This window comes from Elgaria multicarinata, chromosome 3 (assembly GCF_023053635.1).
Source record: "Elgaria multicarinata webbii isolate HBS135686 ecotype San Diego chromosome 3, rElgMul1.1.pri, whole genome shotgun sequence".
NCBI lineage: Eukaryota > Metazoa > Chordata > Lepidosauria > Squamata > Anguidae > Elgaria > Elgaria multicarinata.
This window is the reverse complement of record NC_086173.1, coordinates 168,821,625-168,845,259: the sequence shown is the minus strand read 5'-3', so window position 1 is coordinate 168,845,259 and position 23,635 is coordinate 168,821,625. Positions and strand designations below refer to the sequence as shown.

At 43.5% G+C, this 23,635-nt stretch overlaps 2 protein-coding genes across 2 annotated transcripts; one reads left to right on the top strand and one right to left on the bottom strand.

The window, feature by feature from the left end:
- Positions 1–10,365: 10,365 nt before the first annotated feature.
- Positions 10,366–19,443, bottom strand: LOC134395768 (A-kinase anchor protein 8-like). Its single transcript, XM_063121929.1, has 3 exons — positions 19,384–19,443; positions 12,342–12,411; positions 10,366–12,222 (listed from the first exon to the last, which is right to left on the bottom strand). The coding sequence occupies exons 1-3, from the start codon at positions 19,441–19,443 to the stop codon at positions 10,556–10,558; spliced, it is 1,797 nt and encodes a 598-aa protein (XP_062977999.1). The 3' UTR covers positions 10,366–10,555.
- A 209-nt stretch (positions 19,444–19,652) lies between these two features.
- On the top strand, positions 19,653–23,229 carry LOC134395766 (zinc finger and SCAN domain-containing protein 16-like). Its single transcript, XM_063121928.1, has 3 exons — positions 19,653–19,688; positions 21,777–22,243; positions 23,092–23,229. Exons 2-3 carry the CDS (start codon positions 21,854–21,856, stop codon positions 23,227–23,229), a joined length of 528 nt encoding a protein of 175 aa, XP_062977998.1. The 5' UTR covers positions 19,653–19,688; positions 21,777–21,853.
- Positions 23,230–23,635: the final 406 nt, after the last annotated feature.

Sequence of the window (23,635 nt, the reverse complement as noted above, 5' to 3'; positions counted from 1 at the left end):
TGCCAGGGATGCTTTAGAGTGGATTCCTGCATTGAGCAGGGGGTTGGACTCGATGGCCTTGTAGGCCCCTTCCAACTCGGCTATTCTATGATTCTATGATTCTATGATCAATGACAAGCAGGTAAAACATTCCATATGTACAGATATATATACATTTCATACACAGTATTATGACACAGTTTCATCATCCAATAATTCAATTAAGGGATGAGACGAGAAATTCTTTCCTTATCTTCGACCTTTACAGTTCCATGAGCAACACCTGCGTGAAACTCTTTGCTAAGTCCAGTTTTCTTCCAGGGCTTGTCTGTCTGGAGGTAAATTTTCCGCCCTGACAAAAGCTTCATCTCATATACCTGTTTCCCTCGAATTATCCCCTACAGCACTAAGCTGGTGTCGTCGTCATCATTGTTGCTAAATCACACCCCGGGCATTAGCGCTCCTAAGATCCTTTGCAAAGGATTTAAGGGGGGAAATGTAAAAAAAATCATTAAAAATCAATAGATGACCCAATCCGATTCAAATTTGGTATGCTTAAAGCTCTCCTTAATATCTATTGCCGTGCCAATTTTGATGTCTTTATCTTTAACGCTTACGCAGGTGTGAGCATTTGTTTAATTTTCTTTAAACATTTCAAATCCCCCAGTGGCCGCTCAGAAAACAGCAAATGTTTCATTCGAAAACTACTAGTAAAATATTATTTTCCCTTTATAGCACAATTAAAGCAGGATGCATGGGAGTACTTCACAGTCAAAGCAGATTATAAACTGGAAAATTTCAGAGTACTTCATAATAGAAGCAGATTATGAACTGGAAAACTTTGGAGTCCTTTGCACACAATTCACAGTGATTGCACAGTATAAAGCTCACAGGCCTGGTCTAGCCATGGCCTTATTACCCATTGAAAAAAACTCTGGAACTGGTGAGAGTCAACCATTTTGAAAAAGTGAGCAATAAAGACAGCAAACTCCATATCTGGCATTATTGGCTCTTTCCTCCCTCACTTAAATATACAGAATAAACACCCTCTTATCTTTAAAACCATGAGAACAGAGGCAAGAGGCAAGTAGCAGGGGTGCTTTTTAAAATACATGGTAAGGAGGAAGTGGATAGAGGGACATGTTTCTCCCTCCAGTGTAAAGAAGGCAAACTCCATGTTAGGCATTATTAGGAAAGGAATTGTGAATAGAACTGCCAGGATCATGTTGCCTTTATACAAAGCTATGGTGAGACCACACTTGGAAGACTGTGTCCGGTTCTGGTCACCACATAGGATCATAGAATCATAGAACAGTAGAGTTGGAAGGGGCCTACAAGGCCATCGAGTCCAACCCCCTGCTCAATGCAGGAATCCACCCTAAAGCATCCCTGACAGAGGGTTGTCCAGCTGCCTCTTGAAGGCATCTAAAAGAAGATATTGTGGAGCTGGGAAAAGTGCAGAAAAGGGCAACTAAAATGATTAAAAGGGCAACTAAAATGATTAACTGCATTAGAGTCCTTAGGGCTCTCTGTGCTTAGAGTACTTGGGTCTGGAGAATTTGAGGTTCAGGGTAGAGAGTGGTGTCTTTGTAGTGTGGTGTGCACATAGTTGATGTATATTAATCAATACTGATAATAAAGAAAGCTCAAGAGTGATTGTGTGAGAGAAAGGAAAGCGCATATGTGAATGGGTGAAAGGACTGGATGAAAGGTTTCAAAAAGGTTTTTAAATGTTTTATTTGAAACAAAGCTTGTGAACTTTCAAAATGAATTTTAATTATTTTATTTTAACTACCACAAAAATCCCACGTGTCTGTTTGACATTTATCATCTGAAGTTTATACATTTAGCACTCACTCTGAAAATAATTCACCTTAGCACATATAACTCAGTGATTTAATTTATTATTGAAATCCTTCTCCATTTAACCCCTTTCTCCACATATCTCCCCCACATAGATGGAGGGGAGATATGATAGCACTCCTAAATGACTTGAAAGGTGGTCACACAGAGGAGGGCCAGGATTTCTTCTCAATCATTCCAGGATGCAGGACACAGAATAATGGGCTCAAGTTACAGGAAGGCAGATTCCGACTGGACATCAGGAAAAACTTCCTGTTAGAGCAGTACGACAATGAAACCAGTTACCTTGGAAGGTTATGGGCAGCTGGACAACCGTCTGTCAGGGATGCTTTAGGGTGGATTCCTGAATTGAGCAGGGGGTTGGACTCGATGGCCATATAGGCCCCTTTCAACTTTACTATTCTATGATGATATAAATGCTATACTAAGCATTTATAGGGCTTCTCCCCAGTGTGAATTTTTTGATGCCGCTTAAGGGTTGAGCTTTGTGCAAAGCTCTTTCCACAATCTAAGCATTTATAGGGCTTCTCCCCAGTGTGAATTCTTTCATGCAGCTTAAGGCTCGATCTCTCAGCAAAGCTCTTCCCGCATTCTAAGCATTTATAGGACTTCTCCTCAGTGTGAATTCTTTGATGGTGCTTAAGGTGTGTGCTGTGAACAAAGCTCTTTCCACACTCTAAGCATTTATAGGGCTTCTCCCCAGTATGAGTTCTTTGATGCCACTTAATGTGTGTGTTGTCAGCAAAGCTCTTCCCACACTCTAAGCATTTATAGGGCTTCTCCACAGTGTGAATTCTTTCAAGCAGCTTAAGGCTCGAACTCTGAGCAAAGTGTTGTGGTTAGGTTTTTAACCACAGAAGGAAAAGGACTCTAAAGAGTTAAAAAGATGTCCTTGGCCAGATTGTCTCTGCCAGGAGAAGTCCAGTATGAAGCAGATTCTTCCCTGGCCTACGTGCGGTACGAGATGTACAAGATGAAGAGACTATTGGTTAATTGGGCCAAGGAGAAAAGTGTATTTAAGAAGTCCATGTTGTATGGCTTCTTACTGCTGGAACTTACTGCTGGAACTTACTGCTGGAACTTACTGCTGGAACTTACTGCTGATGTTATACTACTACGTTGTTGCTGTACTGTGAAAGGACTGTATATATGACCATTTATTCTGTAAGTAATTTATTTAGTGTCAGTAAAGCTTCTTTACTGACCAAAGACCGTGAGTGCTTCTTTTTGTTCCTAAATTCAAGCTGAAACCATTTCCAGACTCTACGCTGCTGCTATTTCGCACTCTGCTATATTTTGGGTAAGCAATTACCCCGATAGGTTATGCGCCCAGAGAAAGTCTGGAAGGCATAATTTTTGGTTGCTGGAAAGCTTGAGAGCAAAGGAACGCTGGAGGGAAAGACGGAGTCGAGCTCAGGCAGTTCATCGAGCTCAGACGGGTCTGTATCCAGTGTGAGTCGCGCTCCAGCCCAGCCGGTGAGGATGGCCCAGGTTCAGATGGCATCCAGTATTCCGGTGGAACGGCTGAATGAGAGAAATTACTTAACGTGGTCATTCAAGATGGAAATGTTTTTGAAGCGGGACAGATGTTGGAACGTCGTGAGTGTCCCGAGGCCGGTTGGTCAGACTGCTCAAGAAGCACAAGTGTGGGAAGAGCAGAATGAAAGGGCCAAAGCAAACATTGTCTTGAGTATGGAGGACTCGCAAATTGTCCATATCAACAGAGATGAGACGGCAAGAGACAGCTGGAATGCGCTGAGACAGATTTATGTGCGTGCGTCGGCAAGCACACGGCTGAGCCTCACCAGAGAGCTGTATCGGTTAAAGTTGGAGGAGGCTGGAAGTTTGGCAAATCATCTCCAACAGGTGAGATCTCTATTTGTCCAGTTGCAGGAGGTCGGAATCGTTTTTACGGAAGAGCATAAGTGCTACCTGATTTTGGGGTCGTTGCCTCAAAGCTGGGACGTTCTGACAACCAGTCTGGAAAGTATGAAGACTGATGAACTCACTCTTCATTATTTGACGGGTCGTTTGCTCCAAGAAGAGAAACGGCGTCTTTCCAGGAAGGAGGAAAACTGCCAGGAAAGGGTTAAGCAGTCAGCCCTTGGCAGCGGAGAAAGAATGCAGAGAGATAAGTGTTTCCAAGACAACAATGTGGAGAGAACCGCAGTTGCAGTAAGAAAGTGTTATTTTTGCAAACAGCCGGGTCATATCAAACGCTTCTGTAAAAAGAGGAAGAAGGGAGTTACACAGGCTGGAGAGGAGAAGGAATGCTCGAATGCATTTGTTTCAGCCACAGTGAGGTGTAACGAGGCCCAAGAGGTTTGGCTGATTGATTCTGCGTCGTCCAGAACAATTTCTAATAATCCAGAGGCGTTTCGGAAGTTGGAACCAAGCAAGGTGAAGTCAATCACGCTTGCAGATGGACGAACGTCGAGGGTGGAAGGAATTGGCTGTTGCTACGTTCCATGTCTGCAAAAGGAGTGTGAACAGGTTCTGTATGTTCCAGATTTAGATTTTTGTCTCCTTTCTGTTAGTGCTCTAACGTCTGAAGGATACGTTGTTACGTTTCAGAAGGATGAGTGCCAAGTGATTAAGGACGGACAAAATGTGGCACTGGGACATGTTAAAAATGGACTGTTTTACATGGGTGCAGGTAAAGAAAGGGTGGCACAAACTGGTAACGTGCCAGACCATAAAAATTGTGTTCATGAGTTGCACAGGCGTTTAGGTCATGCAAGTTTTAAAGTGTTAAGTCACATGCCTCAAGTGTGTACAGGGTTAAGCTTGCGAAACTGTAAAAATTTCTTGGATTGTTCAATCTGTCATCAGACCAAATCCCGGGTGCAGAACATCTGCAGGAAAAGTGACAGGGTGTCACAAAAGCCTTTTGAACTGGTGTTTATTGACTTGGTAGGGCCATTCACGCCTACACAAGGGGGATCCAGTTACGTGCTTGTAATTCTGGATGATTACACACGCTTTAGTTGGTGTTATTTACTGAAGCGAAAATCAGAAGCTTTTGAAACTTTTAGGGATTGGAAAACTTGGGCGGAAAAGTTCTTTAACAAGCCCATTATTTCTGTGCAGTCGGACCGTGGGGGTGAGTTTGTTTCTGGAAGGTTCTGTGAGTGGTTTAGGAAAACAGGAATCACACACAGGTTAATAGATCCCCAAACTCCTTTTCAAAATGGGTCAATTGAGAGAAGAATTGGAGTACTTCAAATGAAGAAAGATTCTCTCATGGCTGATGCAAACGCTGAGCAAGATTTGTGGGGAGAAGCATTTTTAACCGCAAACTATTTGTGTAATAGAACCTGGAGCAGGGTTACAGGCAGTTCGCCTTACTGTTTACTTTTTGGTTCAAAGCCAAATTTGTCTCACTTGAGAACATGGGGGTCTTGGGCATACGTGCATATCCCAAAGTCCAAAAGATCTAAAGGTGAAACCAAGTCTGTGAAATTACGTTTTGTGGGTTATTCTGGCATGCAATCCAAATCTTGGCGATTTTCCCTAAGTCATGGGAAGGTGGTTGTTTCTAGGTCTGCTACTTTTCAGGAGGCAGGTTGGGACAGGATTCAAGGTTCCCAAGTTCTGTTAGAAACTGTGAACAACCAGGAGAAAACAGTAACTCAGGGGTTAACTTCTCAAAGCCCTCACATCTCTGAGAAGAGTGTTTCCACTCCCAAAAGTGGAAGGGAGGAGGGAAATGAAAGGGAGGAAGAAATTTCCAGTGTACCTCGTCGTTCACAAAGAAAAAACAAAGGAATTCCACCTTTAAAGTATTCAGATGAATTCAGTGTGTGTTGTGTGAAGTCTGAACCTGAGAGTTACAGTGATGTGTTGAAATTGTCTGAACAAGAGCAAGAAAAGTGTTTTCAGGCAGCGAAAACTGAAAGGGGGTGTTTTCAAACACACGTGTCTGTATGCAAAGGGGCAAGCAAAAGAGTACATGATTGTGGAGCTAGTGGTTCGTCTACTGGTGGCAGGGAGTTCCCAAGACCACATTCAAGAAAACTCAGCCCAAAGCTGCAGGAAGGGTTGAAACTGAAGTCTCTGGGGAAAGTTAGGTGTTACCTTGGTGTAGAGGTAGAAAAGTTTCCAAAGGAAATTACCTAAAAAGCCAGAAGCAGAAAGTTTTAAAATTGCTGAAAGTTTGCAAATTGGAAGATTGCAAAGTAGTTCAACGCCCCAAAGCACAAAGTTTTTCAACAGTGCTTGGAAGAAGAAGAAAAGAAAAACTTACATATAAATAAGTCTCTGGGAAATGTAACACACAGAGAAATGTACACAATGTTGGGATTGTTGTAAACATGTAAAGTTGATTTCTTACAGGTGAAATGTAATGAAATGTAAATTGTATTTTTTCTGTAGTTAAAAATGAAAGGGTGTTGTGGTTAGGTTTTTAACCACAGAAGGAAAAGGACTCTAAAGAGTTAAAAAGATGTCCTTGGCCAGATTGTCTCTGCCAGGAGAAGTCCAGTATGAAGCAGATTCTTCCCTGGCCTACGTGCGGTACGAGATGTACAAGATGAAGAGACTATTGGTTAATTGGGCCAAGGAGAAAAGTGTATTTAAGAAGTCCATGTTGTATGGCTTCTTACTGCTGGAACTTACTGCTGGAACTTACTGCTGGAACTTACTGCTGGAACTTACTGCTGATGTTATACTACTACGTTGTTGCTGTACTGTGAAAGGACTGTATATATGACCATTTATTCTGTAAGTAATTTATTTAGTGTCAGTAAAGCTTCTTTACTGACCAAAGACCGTGAGTGCTTCTTTTTGTTCCTAAATTCAAGCTGAAACCATTTCCAGACTCTACGCTGCTGCTATTTCGCACTCTGCTATATTTTGGGTAAGCAATTACCCCGATACAAAGCTCTTCCCGCATTCTAAGCATTTATAGGGCTTTTCCCCAGTGTGAATTCGTTGATGCTGCTTAAATTGTGCGCTCTGAATAAAGCTCTTTCCACACTCTAAGCATTTATAGGGCTTCTCCCCAGTGTGTATTCGTTGATGGACCTTAAGGCTTGTGCTGTAAGCAAAGCTCTTCCCGCATTCTAAGCATTTATAGGGCTTCTCCCCAGTGTGAATTGTTTGATGCTGCTTAAGGTTCTTGCTCGTAGCAAAGCTATTTCCACACTCTAAGCATTTATTGGACTTCTTCCCAGTGTGAATTCTTTGATGCCACTTAAGGTGCATGCTCAGAGCAAATCTCTTTCCACACTCTAAGCATTTATAGGGCTTCTCCCCAGTGTGAATTCTTTGATGCTGCTTAAGGTGCATGCTCAGAGCAAAGCTCTTTCCACACTCTAAGCATATATAGGGCTTTTCCACAGTGTGAATTCTTTGATGCCGCTTAAGGTTCATGCTCTGAGCAAAGCTCTTTCCACACTCATAGCATTTATAGGGCATCTCCCCAGTGTGAATTCTTTGATGCCGCTTGAGGTGCATGCTCAGAGCAAAGCTCTTTCCACACTCAAAGCATTTATAGGGCTTCTCCCCAGTGTGAATTCGTTGATGCCGCTTAAGCTGTGTGCTCTGAGCGAAGCTCTTTCCACACTCTAAGCATTTATAGGGCTTCTCCCCACTGTGGATTCCTTGATGCAGCTTAAGGCTTGTGCTGTAAGCAAAGCTCTTCCCGCATTCTAAGCATTTATTGGTCTTCTCCCAAGTGTGAATTCTTTCATGCAGCTTAAGGCTTGTGCTGTGAGCAAAGCTCTCTCCGCACTCTAACCATTTATTGGTCTTCTCCCAAGTGTGAATTCTTTGATGCAACTTAAGTTGTGTGTTGAAACTGAACTGTTTTTCACACGTATTGAAATCTTTGATATTTGCTAAGATGAATCTTCTGAGCCTTTATGTACCGAGAGCTTTTCCTCTGTGTCTTCCTATTGTGAATGTTCTTTTTTCTTGTTGCTTCCAGGATTGGAGTTTCACAGATGTCTGATCCTCCAAAAGAAATGGATTTGTTTTCCCTCTTCTCTTCAGTTTCAGTTTTCCTTCTCTGACGTAGGCCATTTTTCTTGTTCTCCCTGTGATCACCTGCAAGTATAAACACAGAAATCGTCTTGAAATCTTGGAACAAAACAAACGGTTGCTGATTTGATTCACAGGATATATATTAAAAAATCATTAGAGAGGCAGATCCTTCCAAACATATTAAATATCCTAATGATCAACAGAACTGAGAACTAGACTGCTATACAATGCTTTCATTTTTTTGGAATATCTCATATAAAGCAGTTCAGAGAATAAATGAACACATAAAATACTTTAAAAATAAAATACACTTAAAATCTGCCATTTGCTCCTAGCTGATCATTTAACTGGGAAATGGAAAGTGGGATTTCAACCCTAAAGGTTATTTTCAATGTCCAGTTATATCTTAAAATGGAAAGCAAGCTGTCCAGAGCTGTCTTCTGAATATGCCTTACTCTCTTCTCCTCCGTGGAGACCATTAAGATAATATCTGTAATGTCTTCAATATTATGCAGATGCAATTATGGCAGCAAAGTAAGATTGGTTGGCAGCCATCAGTGCCACAGAATAAGTTCATCAACGGGCTTTTATCATTGTTTAGTCAGGTCTTCGGAGTGTTTTCCTCCTTGAATTTTTGGCGTCAAACCAATTGTTTCATTGCCTTCAGCTCCTTAGAAAAATGTGAAGGTGGCAAAGCTTTTCAATTTATGGAAGTGTATTTTGGAGCAATCATATCGAGAGCCCAAGGCCCATAAAGGACACTGCACAAAACTCCCCCAGCAAGCGCAGGAAACCCTATGGATTCACTAGCCTCCAGGGCCTGGTCATCCCATGTAATCCTCCCGCCTTGTGGAGGTTACAGGTAGGGCTGTGCTCTGCTTCGCTTTGTAAAAATGATAGCAGAGCAGCCTGATTCACCTCCGCCAAAGGCGGAACCAGGTCGGGTCAAGGGCAAAGCGTTGCGAAGCAGGTCGCCCATTTGCGCTTCTTGGAGGATGGACTGATGGCAAAGGATGGTTGCACCTCACAAGGGCTGGAAAGAATGTGTTTGGCCACAGCATGAAGAACTTCATCAGGAGGGCTTTCAACTGAATCCTACGGGGGAGGGAGATGTAACCTTGGAAGGGAAAATGGATGAAGGCTCCTGCAGCTTTATTTTATTATTTTTATTTATTTTATTTATTTATTGCATTTTTATACCGCCCAATAGCCGAAGCTCCCTGGGCGGTATAACACAGCTAAAACCTTTGAAGATGCCAGCTCGGAAACAGAGATATGAGTTAAAAACTGTATTTTCAGTCCTCCCAACATTCATAAAATTTATTATAAGGACCATCTACAACTTGATTGGGTCCAAGACATAGCTACTGTTATGAACATTTGCATCGTTACACATTTTTAAGGGTAAGCTATACTCTGAAACCTCCTTCAGTGTTTCTATTTCTGTTGATTCAATACACTGCCTTTTCCATTATGTTCACTATATTTTCTTCCACATATCTATCATCAGATGCTAGGTGCTCAAGGGCTTAAGGCAGCAAGAGTGTGAAAGGGCAGCAAAACCACTATATCCGAGTTTGCAATGATTCCTTCACTCACCCTTCTGTTTGATGTAGCAGGTAGTCAGAAAAATATGTCCTTTTCCAGTTCCTTTGCTTGATTTCCACTGTAAGAATAGTGCATATACATAAAGAGAAACACAAGGTAATAAATGAGAACAAAGAGCAGCATAGCAGCTGTTCCACTGTTGTTTTGGTGAGGGGGAAGCTAAAACAATCCTATAGCATTATTGCTTGAGGTTCTTTTATCTTTTTCTTTAAGTAAAATGAAGCAGGATTTAGAAAGAAACAACTGCCAAGAGCTGCATTGAAGGGAATATTTAATATTTCTGTAACACCTTCATCAGTAGATTTCATATGCGCTCCTACAGCCTTTCTTTACAGAATAGCATTCTAAGGCAAGCAGGGTCAATGACATCCCCTAAGCAACATCAGGACAAACCCCAAATAGAGCAATGCTGATTTTAAGAAGGGGCCAGGATGTATTTATCCCTCTTTGAGGCTTTGTGCACATCCACCATTTTACTGCTTCTTCCAGAAACCCTCACGCATAGGTACGTCCTAACATACTGTTTTTATCTCCAATCACTGGAAGCAATCACTCTTAAATAAAAGCACTGCAAAACTATTGTGCTGACCCCCAAGTATTACCTTTGTATATTAAAAGTAAAAAGAAAGAATAGAAGAATGCTACAGTTGCATGGAAGTTACTCCAATTGTGCAGAATTTTAAACCCAGAATTCTGCTACTCACATTTCCAGTCAAGGCTAGCTAGGGAACGAAAAACATTTTCAACTATATACAAAATTAAAGGGAAGGAGAATCTTAGAGGACATTTACCCCCCACCCCAAGTTGTAGCATAGTACAAGCTAATTAACAAAGTTTGGGTTTAAGTATTTACTCCCCAAAAAAAGAAAAAAGAAAGGTATTTTTCCTAGTACAAAGCCACTTAAAAATTGTACTGCACAAAACCTAATACAACGAAGATTTGGTTAAAAAAAGCTATTTCCAAAAACACTTTACAGATAAAGGCTTTTAAGTGCTGTAACTAGGTGAAAGTGTAGTCAATGAGAATCAAAAGCCGCGTGCCATGTAGTGTCACAAATACAGTTATGGTTTTAAAAGTTTTAATGTAGAGTCTCAAAATGCTTCAACTTTCTTTGCAAGTTCACTCATCAGGTGGTTCCATCTCCTCTGAAGGTGCAGTTCCTCTTCTTTCTTCTTCTTCATCTTCATGTTCTTGCTCCTGCTCAGCAGCAACGGCTTCCTTGGATGCATTCAAGTTCCACTCTTCCGTTTGGTCTGGTGGTTCCTCTCCTCCTTCATCACCTTTGTTTTCTGCACTACCTTCTTCAACTGGATTTTCCTCAGCCAGATTGTCACCACTTGTAGTTTTCTCTTCAGTCTGGTTTCCTTCACCTGCTCCTTCCTCCATATTACTACTTGTTCCTGCCTCACCTTCCTCATGTTCCTCTTTCTCTTCAGGATCATCTGTGAAGGGATTCTCACCCTTCAGATACCGCTCCAATTTCTTGCTGATAAGCTTATTGTTAAGAATGCTTCTTGCAACTACTAATGATGATTTCTTGGACTGTTCCATCATAGCTCTGCGGTTGTGATTATGATCAAGTGACTTCAGATGTTTCTGGATAATTCCATACTGCATTGGGATGAAGAGGTCACAGGCAACACAGTGAGCAGCCTCCACTTTTTTTACAAAATGCTCCATGCCTATGTCCTGGGTAAGATCTTGGTCTTTGTATATCTGTTGTATAACTGCATTAATATCTTCAATTGCTTTACGGCGTTCTTCTGTCTTTTTTGTTTTGTTAGCAACATATTCCTGAAGGAAATCAGCTGTCTGCTGGGGCAGCTTGGTCCCAACAAATGTAAAGTGCTCCTTGTGAAATTTGCTCTCCAAATGATTGGTCATCTCATCCTCATAGAAAGTGCGATATTTGCACAATGAACATACAAACTGAATCCTTTCCACCATCCGATCACGATATCTTTTTTTTTGCCTCTCCTGAGTTTTCTTACCAGCTTGCAATTTGCGCTTGATCTGACTGATCTCTTCTTGAATTGTCAGAGCTCCTTTCTCAGAGTCTCCTTTTCTTTCTTCATCTTCACCGCCTTCCCCTTCTCCCTCATTTTTAGAACCCTTCTCAGCAGCTTCTCCTTCAGGCCCGTCTTCATTATCAGAGTCTGAGTTGTCAGAGCCATCAGTTTTTGCTGTCTTGCTGTCAGGCTCATCAGAACTGTTAGCCTGTTTCCGCTTATTAGCAGTTGGTTCATTCTTAATTCTTTTTTTTTTAAAATCTGCGTCCCACATTTTCCAGTTTCTCCTCATTCGTTGTTTCATACCGCCGCCTCCAAAGCGCATGTTGCCAGAGAAACCTCGCATTCCCTGGAACATGTTGTATTCAGGAAATAGTTTATGGGAGAAAAGGGATGGGGGCCTATTGGGGCCATGGCCCCGTCCTCCCATTGGCATTGGCGGTTCATTCCACTGTCCGCCCATGCGCCCAGAATATGCAGATGCCATGGGTCTGTTATTTCGCCCATCTCTGGCCCAGTTTTGACCCCGGTGGCCAAAGTTGTCACGTGCTCTGTTGTGGTACTGGTCCCTGCGGCTCCCATAGGAGTTGTCATAGTGACCTTCATAGGCATTGTCGGTGTCATGTTCAGCCTCACTGTAATCGTAGCCGGATCTGTACAGATCACGGTCATTCAGTGAAGCCCTTGAGTCATAGGACTCATATGTATCATACCTGTCTCCACCTGAGCCATAATGTCCTCCTTGCATCGTGTCAGTTTCTAGATGAGATACCATATCTAAGCGATGGTTAAATTTTGACATTACATCATCAGCACTGGTGCCAGTGGATGCGTTATAGTTCATGTCTGTATCTGAATTAGGCATTTCCCAAGAGTTTGAAGTGGCCATACCATACCCATAATTGCCAGAGTTATCCTGACTGTATCCATATCCATAACTATAGTCCTCGTAACCTCTATTTGTGCCTGACACAAATAGCTTAACACAGAGAATCGATCTAATAGTGGCTATTAATAGTCTTCACAATAATGTAAGGAGGAAGCCAGACTCTATATAAAGCACATGGTCTTTGATGTCTATATACTACAGAAGAAACCCATGTGGCTCCACAAAAAGCAAATTGATAACAGATGACAAAAAAAAAGCTGAAGTCCTCAATTCCTACTTTGCCTCAGTCCTCTCCCAAAAGTGGGTCTTTGACCCCCCCTGGAAAAAGTGAAGCAGAAGTTGAGGGGGCAGGATTGCAGTTTGAGATTGATAAACAAATGGTCAAAGAACACCGAATTTCCTTGAATGAGTTCAAATTTCCAGGGCCTGATGAACTGCATCCTAGAGTAATGAAGGAGCTAGTGGAAGAACTCTCACAACCTTTGTCTATTATCTTTGCAAAATCATGGAAGACAAGTGAGGTGCCGGATGATTTCTATTAGAATGTTACCCTATGCGGCACGGTTTTGCTGTTTTATTGTTTTACTCTGTACAGCACCATGTACATTGATGGTGCTATATAAATAAATAAATAAATAAATAATGTTGTCCCTATCTTCAAAAAGGGCAAAAGGGAGGAACCTGGGAACTACAGACCAGTCAGTCTGACATCCATCCCTAGGAAAATTCTGGAGCAGATTATAAAGAAGTCAATCTGTAAACACCTTGAAATCAATGCAATCAATCAATCACTTTATTATGGTCCGAGACTAGCACAACATTAATTCAGCAACAGCAACCATACAAAGTAGTACGGATCCTTAGTTCCCTTCTCCCAGAGATTTAACAGTCCTCTGAGGTTAATAGGTTATGACGTGTCCTCATAGCCAAGTGGCAGAATTTAGCAACCTTATAGGTAACTGAGGAGTTTCTATTGGCAAGGAGGAACATGGTATAAATATTCTTCAGTTACCTGGAAAGTCCTGTAGTAGAGGATGGATTAAGCCTGACCGGGCCTCTGAGTAGAACGAGCAGTGTAAAAGCACCTGAGAGGATGTCTCTATCTCACCTGAATCACATGGGCATAACCTTTGGGGTACTGGAATTCCTTGATATCTGCCTTCTGTGAACTTGGAAGGGACAGCATTATAGCGAGCCCTAGTAAATGCCCTCCTGTGGTAAATAACTGGCAAGGAGTCCAACTGCATGAAGATGAGGCATCCCAAACAGGCGGCCCCGTCCTGGTTTTTATTAAGAACTAAGTGGTTACATTTCTTGTTTACAAGCTATGATTGGTTGTTAAGTACAGCATGTTAATGCATGATTACCTCGTGCACAGAGGGTGCTTGTTAGTGTGTGTAAAGCATGAATATACCATATAAGGGTTAAGGAAATACGTGATTATAGCATAGTGCCTTCAATACTGTATTGTATTCTGTGGCTCTTGCGTCAGCACATTCCAAGGCATGGTGAGCCAGTGCCAAGATGTTCCTCAGCAAGGCCTTATCTTATCATTGTTGTCCTTGTTCCAGCTCATTCAGTATGGCTTGCCAATACTGAATGTGTGCCAGAGAGGGACAACAATAACCCCTACATCTCCTCCTTTTTTATTCTTTTAATTGTAAAGCCTTGTAAGCATAATAAATTTGACGTTTGCTTGGTTTTGAAGCTCTGGGACGGCAAGAGGGAACACACCATGACAGTAATCCTGGGATACATTGTATGAAACAGCAGAAGGTGATTAATAAAAATACAATCAATACAGCATATTGAAATATAGTTTTGAACCATCCTGTTGGAAACCAGGACCATAAAAACTTCCACCACTCAGGTGCAATATCTTGTTTAACTGCATGTGCATATGTTTTAAGTAAGTCCAGTTGGTGTTGAATTTGGTTACTATTGTCTGTGAGATTGAAACAGGTTTCAATTCGTGTCTGTGTAATAACTGCATATGGTTGACTTAACCCTGTAAGTATAAGAACTTGACAAGGTTGATCTAACACTTGGTGATCTACCCAAATTTCCTTTAAACGTTCATTGACTAAGGACAAAACGTGCAGTTGATTAGTGGTTAAAGAAATTTTATCAGCTGGGTGTTTGCCTTGTTTTAGGGCGGCAAACAAAGGTGAAAGTTCATCAGTTGTGAGCTTGCAGTAAGGTCTGAGTCAATTAATAGCTCCTAATATCTGCTGAAGTTGTACATAAGAAGGGGATTCTGGTAGATGGAGCTTGGGAATTACTGGCATGGAATAAGTTTGCATTATTTTAGGTCCTAAATAGTTAAAGGGCTCGTGCTTTTGCACCTTTTCAGGCGCTATCTGCAAGCCATAATGATTAAGAGTTATTATCAAATCTCTCTCCCATTCTTCTGGGAGGGATGTTCCAGCCAAAAGAATGTCATCCATGTAATGATACACAATGGCTTGAGGATATTGATCTCTGAAAGGTTTTAAGGCTTGTTCTACATAATATTGACACAAGGTGGGGCTGTTGAGCATTCCTTGAGGAAGTACTTTCCACTGGTATCGATCAGTGGGTTCAGAGTTATTTTCTACTGGAACAGTAAAAGCAAAATATTTTCTATCTTGAGGTTGCAAAGGAATTGTTAAGAAACAATCCTTTAAATCAATCACCATCATTTGATAATCAAATGGGATCAAATTGGGATTTGGCTTTCCACATTGTAGTGGACCCATTGGTTCAATTATTCTGTTTATGGCTCTGAGGTCATGCAAAAGCCTATATTTGCCTGATTTCTTCTTAATTACAAAGACAGGGGTATTATATGGGCTGGTTGAAGGTTCAATATGTTGTTCACATAATTGAATCTTCACCAGCTCTTTTAAAGCTAACAATTTTTCTTTGGACAATGGCCATTGTTCCAGCCATACGGGTTCAGCCTGTTTCCAGATGAGGGGTAGAGCAGTATGATTAGTCATTTATCTGCAAAGTGGTGTTAAACTGTGAAAGTAGGTCATGACCCCACAAATTGACATGCACTTCTAAAATTACTGGTTTAATTTGAGCTGTGCGATGACTTCCAGGTGCAGTCACATTAATCCAGTGTGTACTTTGCTTGGAAACTTGGGGTCCGCCCACGCCCCAGACTGCAGGTGCTGGTTCCGTAGGCCACTCTGTAGGCCAAAGATGCTCTGAAATTACAGAAACATCGGCTCCTGAATCTAGGACTCCCTCAAATGATCTACCATTTAACTGGTACCACCGCTTGGGTTTTTCAGTCTGAATGTGTTGTAGTACTGCTGCTATTTGAGGGTGGATTTGGTCAGTAGATCCAAATCCTTCAGTGTGTTGACAATTTTTCCCTCCCGCTGGCAATATACAAGGGATTAAGATGAGTTGTGCCCATGCATCTCCAATTCTTAATTTCATAGGGAGGTGGCTCCACATTTGAACATAGATTATGCCTTGATAGTTTGAATCAATAACCCCTGGCACAATTTGGATGCCTTGTTTACTGGCATCGGATCGGGGTAAAATAAGCCCAATAGTTTGATTAGGTAAGGGGCCCTGGAGTTGAGAGGGCATAAAAATGACTTCTCTAGGTAAGGTAATTTCTTTATCTTCAGTGTTACTTAAATCTATGCCTGCATTTCTGCTGGTAGCAGTGGGTGTTTTAAATGCAGTTGCAGGCATGGATGATGAAGCACCCTTATTTCCCGGGCTAGGTGCAGGCCCGTTAATTAGTTTCCCGCTTCTTTTCCTGCTTCTTGGTTCACTGTATTTCTACACTGTTTTGCCCAGTGATACCCTTTTCCACATTTAGGGCAGGGTTTAGATGGCTTCTTTTTGTCTCCTCCTCCCTTTTTATGAGCACCTCCTCCAGGAGCACGACATTGGTTCTTAAAATGACCTGGTTTTTTACAATTAAAGCAATTGCCACGTGGCTTATTGCCTTGTTGGAGGGCTCCAGCTAACATGGCCATTTGGTGTATTTGAGTTCCAACATCTGCGCAAGCCTGGATCATGTCAGCTAACTCATAAGTTTGCCGAGCAATAACAGATTGCAAAACTTTACGGCAATCCGCATTGGGGTTCTCATAGGCTAATTTCTTCATTAATTCTGCTTTTGCTTCTTCATTGTCAATTTGTCTCTGTAAGGCTTCCTTTAACCTGTCTATAAATTGATGGTAAGGCTCACTAGGTCCTTGGCGTGTGATAGTAAAGGACTTTGAGGGTTTTCCAAACACTGGCACCCTTTGAAATGCTTTTATGATGCAGCGGTTAATGGCCTGAAAGGTAGGCATAGGCAGTTGCGCCTGAGCCTCTATCACTGCAAATTGTCCACTGCCATACAACTGCTCTGCTGTTATCACTCCATTAGAGCTAAGGGCTATATGGAGCGACTCCTTTCGATATTCACTGTCCCAAACTACATATTGGGCTGGACTTAGGATCATGCGAAATAAATCTTTCCAATCCTGAGGAAGCATAGTGTATCCATTGCCAATACTCTCCACCATGCCTTGGGCATAAGTAGAGCGTATGCCTGTCTCTTGAATAGCTTTATTCAATTCTCTAAGTACTGAATAAGGCAATGATGTCCAATTGACAACTACCTGTCCTTGGTCATTTTGATGTGAGGTTATAGGATAAGCTGAAGGAAAGTTATTAAGACCTTCAAACAGCTCATCTGAGGTTAATGTTCCTTTCCTCTTTTCCTCTTCAAAAGCCTCACGGACTTTACTAAGTTTTGGCAACACTTCACTATTTGCTTCTTCTCCTCTCAGCTGTGAAGCTGATGCAGGAGGCACTAACTGGGGATATGGGAGTGATGTTTGAGAAATGGGAGAGATAAAAGATAATGAGCTGGAGGATGCCTCGGTTCCTACCTTCTCCAGTGCATCTTTGCATCGCTGCCACAGCAACAAGTGCTGTATGGGAACTCGTGGTTCAGTGTATAGGTGTGTACCTATTTTCACCCAATCTGTGAGCTGAAGTGTCCCTGCCTCGGGATACCAAGGGCATTGCAACCCTATTTCATTTACTAGGTCACTTACATGACTGAGGGATACAGTTGTACAACCTTGCTCTTTTAAAATTTTATGTAGCTCTTGTGCATGAAGCTTCTGCGGAGCTGACAATTCCCCCCCCCATACTCACGATAAGGGAGCGTCGTAACGCTGAGGTGCACCAAGGCTATTCCAGCCGATGAGCAGGGGGTTTCCTGGATCCGATCACGTCGGGGTCACCAGATGTGGTAAATAACTGGCAAGGAGTCCAACTGCATGAAGATGAGGCATCCCAAACAGGCGGCCCCGTCCTGGTTTTTATTAAGAACTAAGTGGTTACATTTCTTGTTTACAAGCTATGATTGGTTGTTAAGTGCAGCATGTTAAATGCATGATTACCTCGTGCACAGAGGGTGCTTGTTGGTGTGTGTAAAGCATGAATATACCATATAAGGGTTAAGGAATGCGTGATCATAGCATAGTGTCTTCAATACTGTATTGTATTCTATGGCTCTTGCGTCAGCACATTCCAAGGCATGGCCAGCAAGTGCCAAGACGTTTCTTAGCAAGGCTTTATCTTAAAAGTGTTATCCTTGTGTTCCAGCACATCTCAGCATGGTATGCCAATACTGAATGTGTGCCAGAGAGGGATAACAATTTCCCCTACAAGAATGGAAACAGGCACTGGGTAGGGTAAACAGGCACTGGGTAGGGTAAAACTAACAGTATAAAGTCAGAACAAAATCAGTTCTTTCAGTCTCTCTTCATAGGGCTTTGTTTCCAGACCCCTGATCCCCCTAGTTGCCCTCCTCTGAACGCGCTCCAACTTGTCTGCGTCTTTCTTGAATTGTGGATTGAAGACTGGACGCTATACTCTAGATAAGACCTAACCAGGTCCGAATAGAGAGGAACCAGTACCTCACGTGATTTGGAAGCAATACTTCTATTAATGCAGCCCAAAACAGCATTTGCCTTTCTTGCAGCCATATCGCACTGTTGGCTCATATTCAGCTTGTGATCTACAACAATTCCAAGATCCTTCTCATTTGTAGTATTGCTGAGCCAAGTATCCCCCATCTTGTAACTGTGCATTTGGTTTCTATTTCCTAGATGTAGAACCCACAGATGGAATTTCCAAGCTATCCCCAGCAATTAGTTTTGTTTTAGGCTTAGCGGTTTGTTAAAGAAAAAATGCCCTTGCCTCTGGTGCTTAATAAAATGGTGCAGCTGAGTTAGAGTTGCCTCGGACCCACGTGTCTACTAACGCTCAGTGCCCAGTGGTCTGAGTTTTCAGCAGTTTATAGCTTTTCCCATTTCTACCTGTGCAGCTGAACACAATCGCAAGAAGCCATATTAAGAAGGAAGGAGCAAATATCTCATGTTAGATGGAGAGGCTGGAAAATGAACCTGTGGTTATTGTGCATGCAACACTCCCCCCTCCCACCCACCAAAAATATGCACAAAAATGCCAATTTTATTTATTTGTATTTATTATAGTACTTTTATCCTGCCCAAGGCAGCTTACAAAAACATTTCTTAAGACAGTCCCTGCCCACAGGCTTACAATCTAGGAGAGAGTATATAAAGAGTGACTGAGGAGAGGAGTTAGAGAGTTTTAGTTAGGGTGTTGGGTTTGGTTGGGAATGGAGATTGGAATTGTTTGTGGAGTGAGAGGAGATTAATTGCTAGGGATTTAGGGTTGTTGTGTGGAGAGAGAGAGAGAGAGAGAGAGAGAGAGAGAGAGAGAGAGAGAGAGAGGTGGTTGTTGTGTGGGGAGTTTGCATTAAGCAGGATTAGAAGCATTATATTTTCATTTAAAGCTTTTAACATGACAATAAACTTATTATTATTTTGTTCGCTGCTAAATATAGGGTGACCATATTTTGGAAACCAAAAAGGAGGACAACATAGTCGGCCCCCAAGGGGGCATGCCCACCCAAACATAGGTCACATGTCTGATTTTACAGCACACATTTAAGACAAATCTGTTCTACATAACATAAGGGCGGAGGACTCTCATGCCGGAGGCTGCGTTACGCACTCAAAGGGGAAATGGATGTGGATCCCACAAAAACCCCAGGAGCAGACCCCCGCCATTGTGGAAAAGCTTCCCAGGTCCGTGTCTTTGCCAGGAGCCTCTGCGGCTCTCTCGTGTTGCCACCACCAAATGGTTAAAGAGGCGGAGTGGGGGCTGGGTCCTAGAGCCCAGGCTGGATGAGGCCCCTCCCTTTCCGCCCCACACTTCCTCCCCCCCATTGCAAAGGAGCCTGGGATTCTCCCCGTGCTCCTGCGAGCCTCCTGTTTCCGCTGTCTGCAGCCTCTTTTCCCTAGCAAAGGAACCGGTGAGTGCAGATTACAAGGGGGTCCCAGGGGGGAGGGGGGAGGAAGGAGTCCCCAGGGCAGGGGGTGCAGGTGTGGGGCAGGGGCTGGGTGGGGAGAGAGACAGAGCCCCCCTGCCCGGCAGGGGAGTGACCCACTTGGGGGCCCTCCAGGAGACCCCCCCCCACCTTGCACCTCCTTCCCTCCCCATAACTAGGGGATCGCAGAAGGGAAGGCTGGAGAAAGGGGGGTATCTGGGAGGGACACAAGAGGAAAGGTCCCGGGTGGGGAGGAGAAATGTCCCCCTTGTGGGCAAAAGGCTGCCCTGGTGTCCTGTTTGCATTTCATTTTTGGTTTTATTTCCCCTCCCTGATTTAAACTTAGTGAATAAGTAAAATTAACAAGTCACATTGGCCACGAGGCCTTCAAAATAAAACCTGGGGCGCTTTTGTTGATTAAGAAGGGAGCCTGCTGTTGGTTTTAGTACGTCCCTCTTTGATGTATTAAGTGAACCCGATATTCACATCCTGAGAGTGGGGAGAAATCGCTGTGACTCTGGTGCAATTTTGGGGTTCAGGTGCTGGGAGCAAGAGAGGGCATAGAAAAGGGAATTTCACCAGGTGATCCATGTATGCAAATGATAGCTGCTGAAATTCCCTTTTCAATACAACTGTTAAAGATAGTAGAGTTGGAGGGGGCCTACAAGGCCATCAAGTCCAACCCCCTGCTCAATGCAGGAATCCACCCTAAAGCATCCCTGACAGGTGGTTGTCCAGCTGCCTCTTGAAAGCTTCTCATGTGGGAGAGCCCCCAACCTCCCTAGGTCACTGGTTCCATTGTCATACTGGAATACAACTGTTAAAGATACAGGAGTTTTCATAGGGTCACCCTAAATCATTCATCTCTTAAGGCTTCCTTAGTGGCATATTTCATGTGTTTAACAAGCTGAAAAAGTATTCAGTGTTTTCTTGCTTAAATTTTAAAATAAACGTTCACACATTATTAATATTTTAATGGCATTAATTCAGCTGTGGTTACACACTCACTCTCTCCCGTTGGGGCAGAGTCAAAACTTCATTTTCAACCACAAATCTGGTTCCTTTGGGACGGGGGTCGCGGAGCCCCCTTTGAGACAGGTACTATCTCTTACGAACAAGGAGGGGGGGTCTGTTCTTCTCAGGTTCACCCTGTCGAGGAATTCAAGCAAATAGGTATGTGGGCTTCCCCTGAGCCCACCCTGTGCTAATATAATTGCTTTGGGCCTGTTCTCTAGAAATCAAAGTATCTATGCTTCCGCAGTAACTGGAAAATGTATTAAGGATGCAACTATGAGACGAAGTCTTGTGAATGGTATAGAAACACTACTTTCACAAGATTGTGTGCCTACTAGGACTTTTAGAGGGTGTCGTGGCTTGTTTTAGAAAAAACCTAAGTGTGAAATGAACAGATGGGCACAAGTTTCTTAGTAATCATTGACATGTTGTTTTTCTGTCCTTGAAAAGATTGCACTCTGCACATGCGTAAAATCCTTGCTTATAACTGGCTGAACAGCTTACCTGTTACTGTTTTATGATTGTATGGAGCGGTTCTGCCTGGTTTCGAAAGGGACTGACCCTATAAGGAGGTTAAGGCTTTCCTGAAAATAGCGGGCAGTTCCTTGGGTCCTCTGAGGGCTTCTGCCTTGCAGTGCTAAGCGCTGCTTGTAATAAACGTTCTCAAAAGTGAGAACCGTGTCTTAAAGTCTTTGACCACCACTCAGCGATCCCACTTAGAGGAGACGCGCCTTTCCAGGGTTCCTCGACACCCCCTCGAAAAATCAGCACTGAAGTTTGGGCCTGTGGCCTACCTTTCCAGGCTGGTGTTTACAAGAATCAAATTATTGGGGAAGGCACATGGGCGTTGTTGCCGGGGAGTGGGGTTGTTCAGCCATCCTTCGACAGAATGATCAGTCAAGCAGCCATCAGGCTCCGTTACCAGGTTTGGCCAAGGCAGCCGGTAGGCGAAGGCTGTTCCTCAGGGTTGTTAATCTGCTCAGCTGAAGGTGGGAACCTTCTCACGGGGAACCCTGGTGTGCCTCCTTCACACTCTCCATTTTAATTCCTCCAGCGCAGACCCAGCCTCAAAGGAGAAATTGGCAGCCAAGGAAGGAGACTGTTTCGAGTCCTGGTGGGAGCAGAAGAGAGTGAAGATGGAAGAGCAAAGCTTTGTTGGACCTGAGGCAGGAAACATCCAGGGAGGGAGCAGTGCAAAGCCCTGGGAAGGAAGAGTGCAGGAGGACCAGCCTGGGAGCAACACCGGCACAGACACGGAGCACCAGGGCTTTAGGGACTTCTGCTACGAGGAGGCCATGGGGCCCCGAGAGGTTTGCAGCCGACTCCACCACCTTTGCCGCCAGTGGCTGAAGCCAGAAAGGAACACGAAAGCTCAGATGCTGGATCTGGTGGTCCTAGAGCAGTTCCTGGCTGTCCTGCCCCCGGAGATGGAGAGCTGGGTCAGAGAGTGTGGAGCAGAGACCAGTTCCCAGGCAGTGGCCCTGGCAGAAGGTTTCCTCCTGAGCCAGGCAGAGGACCAAGAGCAGGTGAGAGCATTTCATCCTGATAACTAACAGGGACTGTGTTCCTAATACTTCCCTCAACTTCTTTTTGCATGTCCTCTAAGGAAGAGACGCCCCAGTTTCCAATGGTCCAACTTTGAAGTATAGTTGTTCTTCATGTGTAGAGCAGGCCCTTGTTAAATTAACAGTACATCGTTAAAATATGCAATTCCCTACCAGAGGATGCAGGGATGGCCATGAATTTTGACTGTTTAAAATAGGGGTAGAACAAATTCTTGGAGGAGAAGGCTATGAATGGCTACTAGCCTAGATGGCTATATCCTACCTCTAGTATCCTAAGCAGTATGTCTATGTACACCAGTTGCTGGGGAACATGGGCTGCAGGGTGCTGTGACACTCATGTCCTGCTTGTGAGTTCATAGTCAACAGCTGATGGACCACTGTGGGGAGAGAATCCTGGAGTAGATGGACCCTTGTTCTGATCCAGAATGGCTGTTCTTATGATCACAGGAGAACTGAATGGGTTTATGAAGTTCTGGGAAAGGAGGGAATCCTTCTTCAGCCAGTGGCAGAGTCTCCTCCCAACAGAACAGGACTAGTGTTTGTAGACACCGAACTGGGAATGTCTGGGAGGTTCTGCCTTTCCTCCTGGCTCGTTTTTGGAGGGTGTTAAAGCACTCTGCTTATGCCAGGGTTGATATCTTAGCCCCCTGACAAAGACACGTCGCTGTGTGTCTTGGATGGTAGATCAACTTTACAATGAGACCTGAAAGGTAAAGCCATTGGGAAACACTGCCCTTGGCCTTGACCTGAGCCGTTTCTTTCCTTCTCTAATCCCTCTTCTCTGCCTGGGATCCTCCCTCCTGCTCCAGGTCCAGGGGATGTTGGCCAGAGCACCCACAGATTTCCCTGAGGCAGAGAAGGCTCCACCGGGAACCACACAGAGGCCGCTGGACAGGTGGCTCTTGCAGGATGGTGACGGCGGACCCTCCTCACTGGGTAAGGATTAGTGGACATATTTCCCCATGATCCCCCTCCCTCTATTATGCCTGGGGTGCATGAGCTGTCTTAACGTTCTCCTTGAGCCTGATTTTCCTGGGGGAGATACTCAAAAAGGAAATGTTGTTTAGTAACATGGTTCGAGGGTATCAGACCCACTCTGGCCCGGTCTTACACACTCCATTTATTATTATTATTATTATTATTATTATTATTATTATTATTATTATTAATTTATTTATATAGCACCATCAATGTAAATGGTGCTGTACAGAGTAAAAGAGTAAATAGCAAGATTCTGCTGCATAGGCTTACATTCTAATAAAATCATAATGAAACAATAAGGAGGGGAAGAGAATGCAAACAGGCACAGGGTAGGGTATGCAGGCACAGGGTAGGGTACTCCACAGGGTACTC